Here is a 14,969-nt window from a genome sequence, read left to right as displayed (position 1 = left end):
AGTGGAAGTAAGAAGGAAGTAATAAAGACAAAGTAGAACCATTGAAAACAGGAACAAATCATAGAGAAGGGATGAAGCCTGAAGCTGAATCTTTGAGGTCAGTAAATGCAATAAATCTTAGACTGGTGAGGAAAACAGAGAAGACCCAAATCACAAATATCAGATATGAGGAACAGGAGATGATCACTGCTGACTCTACAGACAGTAAACATTGATAATGGTAGAAGGCTAACAACTTTATGCCAGTAAACTGGATTACATAAATGAAATGGACAAATCTTTTGAAATCAGGAAGAAATAGATAACTTGAATAATCCTGTGACTATGAAAGAAATTGAGGGGGCACCTGGGTGGCTCAGTTGATAAAGCGTCTGACTCTTGATTTTGGCTCACGTCATGATCTCGTTCATGGTTGGGGAGTTCAAGCTGACAGCGTGGAGCATGCCTAGAATATTCTCTTTCTCTCTCCCTCTCTGCCTCCCTTTCTCTCTCTCTCTCTCTCTCTCTCTCTCTCTCTCTCTCTCTCTCTCTCAAAATAAATAAATAAATAAACTTTATCCAAAAAAAGAAATTGAGGGGTATCTGACTGGCTTAGTCAGAAGAGCATGGGCGTCTTGATCTTGGGGTTGTGAGTTTGAGCCCCATGTTAAGGATGGAGGTAATTTAAAAATAAAATCTTTAAAAGAAAAAGAAACTGAATTTGTGGTTCACAATTTTCTCTCAAAGAGAACTCCGTAACTAGATGTCCTTACTGGTGAATTCTACCAAACATTTAAGAGAGAAACAATAACAATTTATCCAAACTCTTCCAGAAAATAGGAGAGAATAAATATGTCCTGATTCATTTTATGAGGCCAGCATTACCTAATGCCAAACTCAGACATGGTAAGAAAATTACTGACCAGTTTCCCATTTGAATGTAGATGTAAAAAATATCAGCAAGTTAAACCTAACAATTTGTAACGAACATGATGTAATTAAGTGGAATTTTTCTCAGGAATGCAAAGTTGGCTCAAAATGTGTAAATCAGGGGGCGCCTGGATGGTTCAGTAGGTTAAATATCTGGCTCTTGATTTTAGCTCAGGTCATGATCTCACAGTTTGTGGGTTTGAGCCCCAAACACTGTGCCTTGATAACAGAGCCTCCTTGGGATTCTCTTTCCCTCTTTCCCTCCCCGACTTGTACCTGCTCTCTCAAAATAAATGAATAAACTTTATTAAAAAAAATTGTGTATCAGTCAGTACAGTTCATATCAACAGACTAAAGGAAAACACTGTATAGTCATCTCAATACATGCAGAAAATTAAACAAATTTGTGATAAAATCTCTCAGCAAACTAGGAATAAAAGAGAACTTTATTAATCTGATAAAGGGAATCCACAATACCTACAGTCAATACCATACTTAATGATTAAGGACTGAATGTCCCCCGCCCCTGCCTGGTGCTCTCACTGCTGCTGTTCAGCATCTAGCCAGTGCAGTAAGGCAGGAAAAAGAAATAAAAGGCATCCAGATTGGGAAGGAAGAAATAACTATGTGTACAAGGACATTATAATTGTCTACATAAAAAATTCCAAATTCCAAACTATACAGCAACATAGGTGAATCGAGGGAAGTATATGTTACATTAAGAGAGCTAGACTCAAGGGGTGCCTGGGTGGCTCAGTCGGTTGAGCGTCCGACTTCAGCTCAGGTCATGATCTCACAGTCCATGAGTTCGAGCCCCGCATCAGGCTCTGTGCTGACAGCTCAGAGCCTGGAGCCTGCTTCTGATTCTGCGTCTCCCTTTCTCTCTGCCCCTAACCCACTCATGCTCTTTCTCTCTCTGTCTCAAAAATAAATAAAAACATTTTTTAAAAAATTTAAGAGAGCTAGACTCAGAAAGCTACATATGAGTGCTACCATTTTTATATGTTATTTTGTAAATAGTGAAACCATAGGGATAAGGAGTCAGATCAGTGAGTGCTTGGAAAATCAGGAGGAGAGAACTGGCTTACAGAGGAGCCTAGGGGAACTTTTGGGATGATGAAAATGTCTTGATTGTGGGGATAGATGCACACCAATAGAAGTTTGTTAAAATGCATTGAACTGTACATGTATAGGATGTGAATTTTACAGTATATAAATTTACCTTGGTGAACCTGACACTAATCACTTTTCCTATCTTCAGGGTCTTAATTTGGAGATACACTTCCATTCCTACTTCAGTGGAAGATTCGGGAAAGAAAGAGAAAGGCAAGAGCATCTCCCTGCTGTGCTTGGAGGGCTTACAGAAGATATTCAGTGCCGTGCAGCAGTTCTTTCAGCCCAAGATTCAGCACTTTCTCAGGGCTCTAGGTGGGCATTTCAATTTTGATAAATTGGCTTGATCTAGGTTTCTCTTTCTTAACCAAACCTCTTGTGATTCTATTTGTTAACCTACCAGAGGACACCTGAGAGCAGTCCTAATGTGGCTAAGGAGTGACATCTAGTGGATTCAGAATTGGCATTTACTGGATTTTAACACGTAACCACAAATAGTGACTGGAAATTGAAAGATAGTATTAACAGATGGCAGAATGTTAGGAATATATTTAAATCTGCCCCTAGACTTTTTTTTTTTTTTTTTTTTTTTGGGCTTTCTAAAAATTTAACTTCATATCAAAAGGCCAAAAAAGTGTAATAGTAAGTCCATTTCAGAGAAGATAGCGATCTTTTCCTTTCCTAGATGCCACAGGTGAGGAGGGAGAGGAGGTGGAAGGCAGTGTCACTCACAGAGCAGCGTTCCAGATCCGGCAGTTTCAGGTGAGAAGCCTTGGCAGGCTGCCCTGCTTGCCTGAGGGTTCCTGCAGGGGGGCTCCTGCAGGGGGACTGTTAGCTGGGCCACCTGTGGGTGGAGCGGGCAGTGAGCAAGGAGGGCACGATTTCTTCTGGGTCACCATCCAGGCAACAGGACGTAGCTCTACTCAGTGGAAGGTCATGCATTTAAGAGGATTCTGGGGAGGACAGGTGTTAAGCCACCCCAGCCTATGCATTTGTTGCCTCCAAGAATCACTGTTAGAATTGACATGAAGAGATTGACTATTAAGGTAGAGAAGTTACGTCTTTGATTCGTGTCCATGTATAGGTTGATTTTGTCACACGTTGAAGCCTTAGTTGTTTGTTTTTTTTAATTTTATTTTTGGGGGAGAGAGAGAGACAGAGCATGAGTGGGGGAGGGACAGAGAGAGAGAGAGAGACAGAATCTGAAGCAGGCTCCAGGCTCAGCTGTCAGCACAGAGCCTGACGCGGGGCTCGAACCCATGAACCGCAAGATCATGACCTGAGCCAAAGTCTGGCGCTTAACCAGCTGAGCCACCCAGGCATCCTTTGAAGCCTTAATTTCTAACCACAGTATTAAAGTTCCTACTCTGTGCCAGGGACTGTTTCAGGTGCTGGGAATATAGCAGGAAAACAAAAGAAACAAAACTCCTTGGGGAGTTTACACTGAGCGAGGAAAGAAGACAAAACGGAGAGTATTTCGGGTGGTGAGAGAGGAACAGGGCAGAGGAAACAAGGAGGGTGTGTGGAATGCTGGGCTTGGGCCATGGTCTAAACGTGAGGTCGGTGGATGGGCCTCTGGAAGTTATGAACCACCCAAAGTTGGGTGCACTGTTCATTCCTGGGCAGGGTGTTAGAGGAGAAGGAGTTCATAGTTTTCAGGGAAACCCTCAGATTTGTGGTCCGTAATGGGGCAGAAAACTACCTGTTTGATCCAGGCCTATTTTCAGATTTTGTCCTCTTGGAATTTTGGTAGCATTGAATCCTTTCTTCCCCAGCCTTAGGAATCTCTGGCTAGAGGGCCCTTCTCCATGATAGGAATATATCTGCTGATTTTTCCACATGTGCTTTCCTTTCCCAGAGGTCCTTGTTGAATTTACTTAGCAGCCAAGAGGAAGACTTTAATGGCAAAGAAGCCCTCCTGCTGGTCACTGTTCTCTCCAACTTGTCCAAGCTGCTGGAGCCATCCTCCCCTCAGGTAGAGAGAAGTGCTGCTTAGTCCCACCCAGCATGCATCCCTCAGAGGCAGGGAGTACAGTTGACCCTTGAATAGCACAGGTTTGAACTATGTGGATTCAAAGTACAGTTCATAAGTGCAGTCCAGTACTATAAATGTATCATTTTCTCCTGGTGATCTCCTTAATAAGCTTTTCTTTGCTCTAGCTTTATTGTAAAAGTATAGTGTATAATACATATAATGTACAAAATAAACGATAATAGACCGTTGATGTAACACATAGGTTTCTGGTCAACAGTCGGCTATTCATAGTTACATTTCTGGGAAGTCAGAAGCTCTACGTGGATTTTTGACTATGCAGGGGGTCAGTGCCCCTAACCCCTGCACTGTTCGATGATCAACTGTATTGTATATATCTACATGTCCTCTTTTTTTAATTAATTATTTTAAAAGAGCACTTGTGAGAGGGGAAGAGGCAGAGAGAGAGGGAGAGAGGCCAAGCAGGCTCCACACTCAGCATGGAGCCCAACCTGAGGCTCAGTCCCATGACCATGAGATCATGACCTGAGCCAAAATCAATAGTCGGACATTTAACTGACTGAGCCATCCAGGAACCTCTAAATGTCCTCTTTAAATCTTATTTTTAAATAATATAAGATAATATATTTAATTATGCTCCTGAGTCAGTATAAGATCTGGAAAATGTTCCCTTTCCTACATATTGTGTCTTCCATAACATAATTATATGCAGCCATATAGGGCAAGAACATACTGCTTTTTTTTTTTTTTTTGGCCATTGCCCTTGACCCTTGTCAGCAGTAAGCACTATAGAAAAAAAAAAACCAAAAAACCTTGTTTATCTTTGGTGACTTCAACATTTTTCACTTGTTTTTACTTGCTCTTGGTGTTCCCTCTTTTCTAAGATAAAAGCATACTAATTATGAAGGTGGCTCACATTGTGCAGTTGACTTTTCAGCAAGGTTGGCTGGTACCATGTCCCTCTTTCTAGCTCCTCACGTCGTCCTGCTGCCAGGCCACTCACCCCCTTCACTGTCTGATGCTGCTGCAGCGAACAGAGCACCAGGAGAGAGAGTGTCAGGGAGTGGGGCAGGGGGGACATTTGCAGGAAATAATTGAATTTGGAAAGAAAAATGCTTTAATTCAAAAATCATCACCCACCCACCCCCATCATTTCAGATAATCTCTAAATATTTTTAAATTTGAGTGGGTAATAAAGTCCTATGATTTGAAAACCGGAAATTATAAGAAGACACAATGAACGGTCTCCCTCCTGTCCTCCTCCACCTGTTCTGTTCTTTTCCCCAAATAAGTAATGTTTTTTAGTTTCTGAAGTATCCTTCAAGACTTGCTTTATTCCTGTGGAAGCAAATATGAATATAGATTTTTATTCTCAGCCCTGTCTGTCTTCACACAAAAGCTTGTTCTGCATCCAGCTTATTACATTTCCCGCAGTGTTCTGGAGACCTTTTTATACCCGTTCACAGAGATCTTTCAGAATTCGCATCAATTTATTTTTTGCCTCAACAGATCAAAATTTGAGTGTTGAGTTTTTCCTGGTCATTTTGCACTTGAGTATGCTGAATGCCAGTGCCTTTGTGGCTGAAAACCTGTTCAGGGAACTGCCAGGGCAGCAGGCAAGCTGGAGTTTGTGTCTGGCATCTCAGGACCCTGCTGTCCCAAGACCTTAAGCCTCCTCTGCTTATCTAAGAAAACTGCATCTGGTCGTTCGCCTCTTCTCCCTTTCTTTCCCCTACTGCCTTCTGACCTCCTTTGGACTCTTGGCTCCCAGAAGCTAATTCTGCTGTCTTTATGGCCAGGATCTTATTCTCCCGCATCTCTCCATTAGACTGATATTCTTAAAGATGTCTCAAGTGTGGAAAGAATGAGGCATTTGGGAAGGGGGAAAAAGGATGCATTAGTCCTCGACCATGGTGGTGGGGGTAGAGGAAGCTCAGGGGGTAAGAGTCCAGACCTCAGGACCTTTGGTCCTTAATGAGAGCACAGACTGAGGATTAAGTCATATGTTCATTATATTATGAGAGAAGAATCACTAATTCTTATAATAATTTTAGACTTATTTGTATGCTGTTCTTAGTAGATTATCACTTTAGATCCAGGCACATGTTTTGGCAGCTGATGAGATTTGGAAAGGTCTAGACTCCTCCAGTCTGACAGCACCTAGGTCTGCTTTGTCTGTTGGCATGTTTCTTTAATATCTGAATAATCTCTAGTTTGTGCAGATGTTATCCTGGACATCCAAGATTTGCAAGGAAAACAGCCAGGGTAAGTTTCCTTTCTTGTTTCCTTTTAGGCTTTATATAAAATCATCTTTACCAAATACATTGCATTTTAAAAAGGAAAGGTACTCATTACACAGTCACCAGAGTAACCAAACTGAGATGGATCCACAGTACCGAGTACTGGTAAGAATGCGGCACAGTCAGCCCTCTCATCCGCCGCTGGTGGAGGTCTGCGTTTGACGTAGCCGCTTGGGAAGCTGTTGGGCAGTATCTGATTACAGTCCAGCAGTCCCACTCCTGGATCCTCACAGCAGTGCTATTTTAATAGGCGGAAACAAACCCACTTGTCTGTCAGCAGTGGAGTGGATAAAGGAATGGCCGTGTGCACGCACACAAACTACCAACACATAACGTGCAGGAATTGCACAAACATGATGGTGAACAGAAGAAACCAGAGTACTTAAAGAGTACTTACTGCTTGGTTCCATTTACATAAAGTTCAAAATCGGACAAAACTAGATGTGATGGTAGAAATCAGGACAGCCAGTTCCTTGCTGGGGCAAGTGAGGTAGGAGGGGAGTTTCTGGGGTGCTGGAAACATTCTGTTTCTTGATCCGGGTACTAGTTATACAGCGATAGTGACTGCCTAATGATAGGAAACCTCTCCCTTCTTTGGGCCCATGGACAAGTGTGCCTTGGTGGGAGAGCTGCCCTGGATGGACTGTGCGCAGCACTGCGGTATCATACGTGGCAAGCCACGTTTCTGGGTAGGCACGCCATCCCCTAAAGACTGGGTTATAATTATCAATTTTCTCTCCTTCCCACTCTTAGAGGATGCCTCGTTTTGTAAGGGCTTGATGAATTTGCTCTTCAGCCTCCATGTTTTGTATAAGAGTCCTGTCATCCTGCTGCGTGACTTGTCCCAGGACATCCATGGGCATCTCGGAGACATAGACGAGGTACTGTAGCGAGCCTTCGCTTACGGCACCCTGAGTGGGGATCGCGACTGGGGGACAGCTTTACTGCCATTGTATCTCCCCTGTGTTTGCCTCCCCAGGATGTAGAGATGGAGAAAACAAATCACTTTGCGATGGTGAATTTGAGAACAGCTGCTCCTACTGTTTGTGTAAGTGTGGATCCCCAAGCCATGGGAAATAGTCTTATCGTTCCTTCCATTTTATTCCATGTGAAGAGTAAATTGTAGTGGCTCGTGTCCTGAGGCCTGTAACCCCGCCTGCAGGTGGCTGTGGTTGCTGTGTTCCACCAGTGAGCCACACCGGACATTCTTTGCTTTCACAGTTACTTGTTCTGAGTCAGGCTGAGAAAGTCCTAGAAGAAGTGGACTGGCTGATCACCAAGCTTAAGGGACAAGTGAGCCAAGAAATGTTATCAGGTAAGATTCGTTCAGGATGGCATTTCAAGAATAGTGAAAAGAGTCCACCAAAATCCAGATTGACTGTTGTGTAAAAGGGCAGCTTGATTCGTTTGTTGGTTTGAGCCGGATTTCCAGCATGATGGAAAAAGTAGACCGTAGTGTGGCTACTGATTCACTCTGCATGATGAATTACATGCTCGTTGTCCCTACAGACTTCCCGTTTGATGGTGGTTAGTTGATTTCTAAATTTCCTTCACTTAAACTGGAAAATAAGGTCAGTGGGTCTGAATGTGCCAATTTCATTTCCCTTTAGAAGAGGCCTCTTCTCAGGCAACCCTACCAAATCATCCTATCGAGAAAGCCATCATCATGCAGCTGGGAACTCTGCTTACATTTTTCCACGAGCTGGTGCAGACAGCCCTGCCATCAGGCAGCTGTGTGGACATCTTGTTAAAGGACCTTTGCAAAATGTACACCATCCTCACAGCACTTGTCAGATATGTGAGTATCAGAGAGGTGACCAGAGCCGCTCCCACCGTGCTGCCCCAGCCAGCCCAAGACTAGGCCAGGGCAGCAGCTCACTGCTGTGGAGGCCTCTGTACAGAGCTCTTTTTGCTTATTTCCGTGCAACTCGTGGTTTGATTCTGGTTTGGTCAGTAGGTGGCAGGTGTCTCCATAATGGGCCAGGTAGAAACAGTTGATGACATTAATTCTAAATCTCCTTTAGAGGCTCTTATTTTTTGGCATGTAGGTATGTGACCCCTAATTGAGAATTATGCCCCTTCGAATGCCTTCTAAGACTTAATCTAAACTACAGCTAGAGAATTCAGTCCAATTCCTTATTGCACACAAATTACACTATTTCAAACCAGTCTGGGCACTACAGAGGTGTTTATTCCTTCTCTCCTTCCATTAGCAAGTAGGTGTTAAATGCCTTACGGGTACTTGGGTCAGGTCAGGTACTTGGGTAGGAGAAAGGTAATTTTTTTAAATGCAAGGCATAGTCTGCCCTAAGTGTAAGTTAATGCTCCTTATGCTTAATCTGTTAACAGAGAACTCTTTTCTTGCACTTGGAATATTTTGGTCCTCAGCAAACATTCGGAAGGTGTTAGGAACTGAGTGATTTAGTTTTGATTCTAGCAGTGATCCATATTAAATATTTAGAAAGCTGTAGACAATCCAAGAAAGATGGTAGACCCCCACGTGGTGTCCCCAAACAGCAGTGCAGCCATCTCTGAGAAGGTGCAGATCTGGCCATGTGGTGTGGCTCCTACACTTCTGTAGTGGAAATGCTGAAAGCTTCTTCTCTCTGTTGGCATTTTTTTAACGTTTGTTTATTTTTGAGAGCGTGCATGTGCAGGCGGGGGAGGGGCCAGGGGGGGGGCGGTGTGTGCAGAGAATCCCAAGCAGGCTCTGTGCTAACAGCACAGAGCCCGATGTGGGAGTCAAACCCACGAACCATGAGATCATGACCCGAGCTGGAGTCAGTCTGGTCCCTCAACCGACTGAGCCACCCAGCTGCCCCTTTATTGGCAGTTTAAAGAAAAATTTTTTTTAATGCTTGTATTCATTTTTGAAGGAGAGAGAGAATGTGAGTGAAGAAGGGGCAGAGAGATAGGGAGACACAGAATCTGAAGTAGGCTTCAATTAAGGCTCTGAGCTGTCAGCATGGAGCCCAACATGGGGCTCAAACTCACAAACGGTGAGATCATGACCTGAGCCAAAGTCAGACACTTAACCAACTGAGCCACCCAGGTACCTCTGTTGGCATTTTTTAAAGGAAAAACAGCAAAGTCATTGCTTTTTAGATGTAGGGATCATCAGCCTGAAGGATTTAAAAAAAAAATTTTTTTTTTTTAACATTTATTTATTTTTGAGACAGAGAGAGACAGAGCATGAACGGGGAAGGGTCAGAGAGAGGGAGACACAGAATCTGAAACAGGCTCCAGACTCTGAGCTGTCAGCACAGAGCCCGACGCGGGGTTTGAACTCACGGACCTCGAGATCATGACCTGAGGTGAAGTCGGCCGCTTAACCAACTGAGCCACCCAGGCGCCCCACCCTGAAGGATTTTTAAAGCAGTAAGCTGAGCAAGTCGGAAATAGAAACCCTTCATTGCCTGTTGTCTGGGGGGCTCAGGAGTCTTGAGGAGGAGACAAAGGATAGCTTGTGTCTAGGCTTCTCTGTGAATAGGGTAGCTTGTTTTCTTTCCCATCTCGTCAGCAGTGAGCCCCACTCCCTTAGCCCACTGAGTCACCTGGAGGTGTCTGGGAACATTGCTAGAGGATGTAAACTAAATCTGGAAATTTTTGGTTAGTATCTCCAGGTGTGTCAGAGCTCCAGAGGAATTCCAAAAAATATGGAAAAGCTGGTGAGTTGCAAATTCCTTTCCTAGGAATGGGGAAGCGTTTTATTCTTACAGTTACATTGGTTTTCTTCTCTTTTGCTTCAGGTAAAACTGTCCGGTTCTCATCTGACTCCCCTGTGCTATTCTTTCATTTCTTACATTCAGGTAAGTGGTTCAGAGTCAGTACCAAAATAGATCTTCCAGTAAGAAAGGACTTCTGTGTCCCCATGGGACCGCTTGACCATGTGAGCCAAGTGTATATGAAGTTTCTTCCCTACTTACCGTAAGCCAAAGGTGACTGCCCCTTTGGGATCAAGCCAAGGCTTGAGGTCTTCATTTATACAAAGAAAAAAAGTCTTACTTAATTTGGAGAAAGTGATATGCTTGCATTTGGAGCAGGGAAGGAATATGCATGCTTGGGCTGTGACTTGGTTCATTTCTAGGTGATTCTTTTTTTTTTTTTTTTCAACGTTTATTTATTTTTGGGACAGAGAGAGACAGAGCATGAACGGGGGAGGGGCAGAGAGAGAGGGAGACACAGAATCGGAAACAGGCTCCAGGCTCTGGGCCATCAGCCCAGAGCCTGACGCGGGGCTCGAACTCACGGACCGCGAGATCGTGACCTGGCTGAAGTCGGACGCTTAACCGACTGCGCCACCCAGGCGCCCCTAGGTGATTCTAAATCCATGCCATCAGCCGTCCTTTAGTGTGTGAGTGAGCACATAAAGGGCTGAGATCAGTGCAGTGTATTTGGGAACAGCAGCCCTTTCAAGGAGGCAGAGGGCATATGGGCTGTTCCTGTCATTTGCTCAGACCCCTTTCTGTCTTCTCTTTCTAAATTAAAGTGATGGGCTCTTTCAAGATTTGGAGACATTTTAAATGTCATTTGGCAGCAGATACCATCAGGTTCTTATAATACTTGAGTCACTGTTAACTGTTGGCTTACACCAGGGATTGGCCGGCTCTGCATTATTGGCCTCTCTTGAGCCGGATAATTCCTTGATGTGGGGCCTCTTGCATGCATTCTGGGATATTGAGCAGCATCCCTGGCCTCCACCTTCCAGATGCCAGTAGCAGCCTCCCAGTTGTGACAACCAAAAATGTCTCTAGAAATTGCCAAATGTCCCAAAAGGGCACTGAAGACCCAGTGTCTCCGGAGGCCACTTAGTCACTAAAGTTCAAAGTATTGCAGGGCAGTTCCTGATCTTCAAGGAGTCCAGCAGATGTTCACTAACGGGTCAGTTCAAGCAATGGACTGTGACTGCTTTCATAGTGAAGCCCTACTTGTTTTCTCCCTCTGCATTGTGCACAGGCACATCTTGCATCGGTAACTGCTTCGTTATGGGTATCGGGGGTGCTTCCTCCCCTTCCCTTGTGAATCAGTGACCGAGCAGTCTGTCATCTGCGTTTGGCCAGAAAAGTTCTGAATAGTGTGCTGATAGCTGAGGTTCTCCGTCCCCTTGCCTTTGTGCCAGGCTCGTGCTATGGGTCAGGTCTTCTGTCTGGCCACAGCTTATGACCTGCTCTCACCAAGCTGTTTCTTCTGGCCGTCTCCTGGGACCTCGCCTGCATGCTTGCTCAAAACTGTTCACATAGGTGCTAGCTTGTCAGACACCTCTCTTGTCCAGATATAGGATGTGTCCCTCTATGCCTCAGTTCAGGTTCTGAGTTCCCCATCTCCAGTAAGGCCACATCTCACAAAGTATGCGGTATAGACCGTGTCCTCAAAACAAACAAGGATTCTGTGAGAAGTACTTGTACATATTCCTTATCTTAGAGAATCGTGGTACCTGTTCGCATGTTAAAGTTGCTGAGAGGTCCAACAATAATTAAATACGTTCAGTAGTAGTTTTAAAATCTATTCAAGAACTTCTGCTTTTTTAGTAACAAGTGTTAACTGTTTGTCAGAATGGCAGTCCAAAGACGGCTTGGGAACCAGTGCTCTAAGACCATATTCGTTTTATTGGAGCAGCAGACATGCAGAGAAGCCTTCCCTGGCTTGCAGCGTGGCCTGATGTAGTGTGGAACTCTCCTCACGCTTTGCCTCATTCATTCTCACTACACCTGTGGTCAGTAGTTAACCCCAGATAGATTAGAGGTAAATGCAAAGAACAGAACTAGTTCAGAGGCAGACTTGAACCCAGATAGTTTGAATCTACAACAAGGGCCAGCAAACTTCTGTAGAAGGCTACGTAGTAAATGTTTCAGGTTTTGCAGACCACGGTCAGAGCTGACTCTGGCTTTACAGACAGGAGCAGCCGTAGACTGTATACAAATGAATGTGACCATGGGGTTTTTTGTTGTTGTTGTTGTTGTTGTTTTAATATTTATTTATTTATTTATTTTGAGAGAGAGAGAAGGAGGGAGGGAGGGAGAGAGAGAATCCCAAGCAGGCTCCATGCTCAGTGCAAAGTCTCACACAGGGCTCGATCCCACAAACCAGGAGATTATAAACTGAGCCAAAATCGGGAGCCGGTCACTTACCCACACTCGGGGCACCTGGGTGGCTCAGTTGGTTATGTTCTAATGAGACTTCGTTTTCAGAAACAAGCCGTGGTCTGGTCTTGGCCTATGGGCTGTAGTTTGCCAATCCCTCCTCCAGAATCACACCTGGTGTTTGTTGTCATGTAAAGTATTGGAGGGTTTTGCATATGTTTCTGACCCATTTCCCCCACCCACCCACCCACCCACACAAAAACTAATTTATGTGTTCTCAGGGTGTTTTCCCCCTTCCCCATCTGTATTTGACTCAAAGCCTGACAAGTCAGCTGATCCACAGGCAGACATTTTTCTCTGTGAGATGTATTTAATGAGCAACCCTGGGCAAAAAGTGTATGGCTCCATTAATTCCAGCTCTTACCTAGAAAGCAGCATTGCATTTGCCACGTCTTTCAGAGAGCTGTGTGTTCTCTTACATCCTCATCTCTTTTCCCCACAGCCTTGGATCTCAGAAGAAAGCAGTGCAAACCAGTAATTCAAAACCCTTAAGCATGCTGCTCAGAACGTGTACCTTTACATGGTGCCTCTTCTGGCTGTAATTTGTCCTTCCTAAATCAGCAGGAACGGGCAGTGGACAGGATCCCATCTTGGGTACCACCTCTAGAAAGACCCCTTGCTTCCCACTTGGTCACATGGGTTCGATCTATGGCTGTTTCCCTGCCACTTTCTTAAAAGGGCTTCACTCTCTACCCTGCCTTCCAGGACTAAAAATAGACCTTTATACCAGCCCCTCTGGAATCCCTATCATTTCTTAATTTCCAGAACATGCCATGGGACTAAGACTCCAGCCTCTCACACATGGTTCTAGTGGTACAATTCTCCCCATTTTCAGCTTTGCGTTTTTAAACCTCTTACTTGTCCCATGAGGCCTGTGTGTTTCTTCCTAGAAGGCGCACGACGCCCCTTCAGGTAAAGGTTCCCGTGTTTTGTGTGCGTCACATGTGACGTAGGTCTTGACTGTCTTCTGCCTCATCTTGTACTTTTTGGTTCCTTTTGCGATTATTTACAACACAGGAAAGTGTTCGTATGACCTCTGAACCCTTCTCAAGCACGTAACCACGTGGCACACGGACATGTCTGGTGTCTGCCTCTAAGTGGGAAGGCTGGAGGCCCTGGGAGCGACCTCTCCAGCTTCCTCTCCTTCATGGGAAACCCTTTGAGCCAACTGCCGAGTTGGGAAATCCCGTGACAGTCCCCGTTTCAACCGTCCTTTGTACCTCTCCAGTCCCTTGGTGGGTCTGGTACAAGAACAGTCATTCCTGCCCTCACTTTCATGTGCTAGTTCTAAGAGGGAGATTGTAAACCTCCCAGCGATTAAAAAAAAAAAAAATCTGAGGATCGTAAAAGCGTCACAGAATGCTCCCCATCTTCCAGCATCTGCTGTCAGTTGTCTCCACCCGGACGTGGTCCCCTATAGAGTCCCCGTATTCTGCTATCCTCACCTTCTTTGAAAATGACCACTGGCCTGCTAGCTCCCATGAAGAATCTTCAGGAATGAGAGAATTTGTTTCTATTTCTTCAGAACAAGAGGAGTCAGAGCCTAAAATACACAGGAGAGAAGAAAAAGGGGAAAACCGCTGCTGTTGCCACAGCCATGGTAAGCAGCCCACACTGCTGGCTGACGCAGCAGCACTTGTGAGCCTTGAGAAAGAAGCCAGTCACAGAAAGACCGCACATACTGGAGGCTTCCGTTTATGTGACAGGCCCAGAATAGGCAGGTCTGAGAAGACAGAAAGCAGATTAGTGGTTGTCTGGGGTGGGGGGGTGGCTGCTGTGAAATAGGCATGGGGTTTCTCGGCGGGGGGGGGGGGGGGGGGGGGGGGGTGTGAAAACGTCTTAAGATCTATTGTGGTAACTGCACAACTCTCAGTGTAAAAAACACTGAACCGTGCGACATAAATGGGGAAGTTGTGAGAGGTGTGAACTAGAGCTCATTAATGCTGCTACCTAAATGTGTGGGTGCACGTGTGCTTCTCAGCTCACAGGATTTATGTTCAGGTGGAACATCTTCCTCCACCAAAAACTGCATACTTTATTCAGAAAGCGCCAGAAAATCTCAAGCTCTTTCTTTAAAAATGGAAATGGCTTTGGATTCCCATTGGAAAGGAATTATTTTAGGAAGGGCTGATGTGTGTGGAAGATGCCCCCTAAAGGACATGCCAGTGTCAGGGGACAGGAGGAGGGTTCTCCAGGACACTGCTGGAACAGGTGCACACTAGTGGCCTCTCAGGGGCCGTTTGGCAGTAAGTGCTGTATTTCAGGAGATCTCCACACTGTGCTTTACAGCAGTTCCACTTTTAGGATGTAGAAACTGTAAAGGCCTGTGTCCAGGACAGTCGTAGTAGTGTCATTTGCAAAAGTGAGATACTAGAAAAACTAAGACGGAAGATATGCACTAAGTGGACTGGCTAAAAGGCTTATGGTCTATTTATACCGTAGGATATGACTTAGGCATGAGAAAATACAAATCTAAATGTTCAGATATAGAAATGTTCAGATGTAGAGCTATCT

At 44.9% G+C, this 14,969-nt stretch overlaps 1 protein-coding gene across 1 annotated transcript in view; it reads left to right on the top strand.

The window, feature by feature from the left end:
* The window catches only part of FANCI (FA complementation group I), an 87,084-nt gene that overhangs the window by 69,684 nt on the left and 2,431 nt on the right, over positions 1-14,969 (top strand). The window contains exons 25-35 of the mRNA XM_030317402.2: positions 2,171-2,337; positions 2,708-2,784; positions 3,881-3,997; positions 6,229-6,280; positions 7,069-7,196; positions 7,295-7,363; positions 7,537-7,630; positions 7,926-8,113; positions 9,930-9,983; positions 10,065-10,124; positions 13,981-14,055. Of these exons, the coding sequence (XP_030173262.1) occupies positions 2,171-2,337; positions 2,708-2,784; positions 3,881-3,997; positions 6,229-6,280; positions 7,069-7,196; positions 7,295-7,363; positions 7,537-7,630; positions 7,926-8,113; positions 9,930-9,983; positions 10,065-10,124; positions 13,981-14,055 (1,081 nt within the window). The remainder of the gene's footprint in view (positions 1-2,170; positions 2,338-2,707; positions 2,785-3,880; positions 3,998-6,228; positions 6,281-7,068; positions 7,197-7,294; positions 7,364-7,536; positions 7,631-7,925; positions 8,114-9,929; positions 9,984-10,064; positions 10,125-13,980; positions 14,056-14,969) is intronic.

This window comes from Lynx canadensis, chromosome B3 (genome assembly GCF_007474595.2).
Source record: "Lynx canadensis isolate LIC74 chromosome B3, mLynCan4.pri.v2, whole genome shotgun sequence".
Classification (NCBI taxonomy): Eukaryota; Metazoa; Chordata; class Mammalia; order Carnivora; family Felidae; genus Lynx; species Lynx canadensis.
This window is presented reverse-complemented; position numbering and strand designations above follow the sequence as displayed.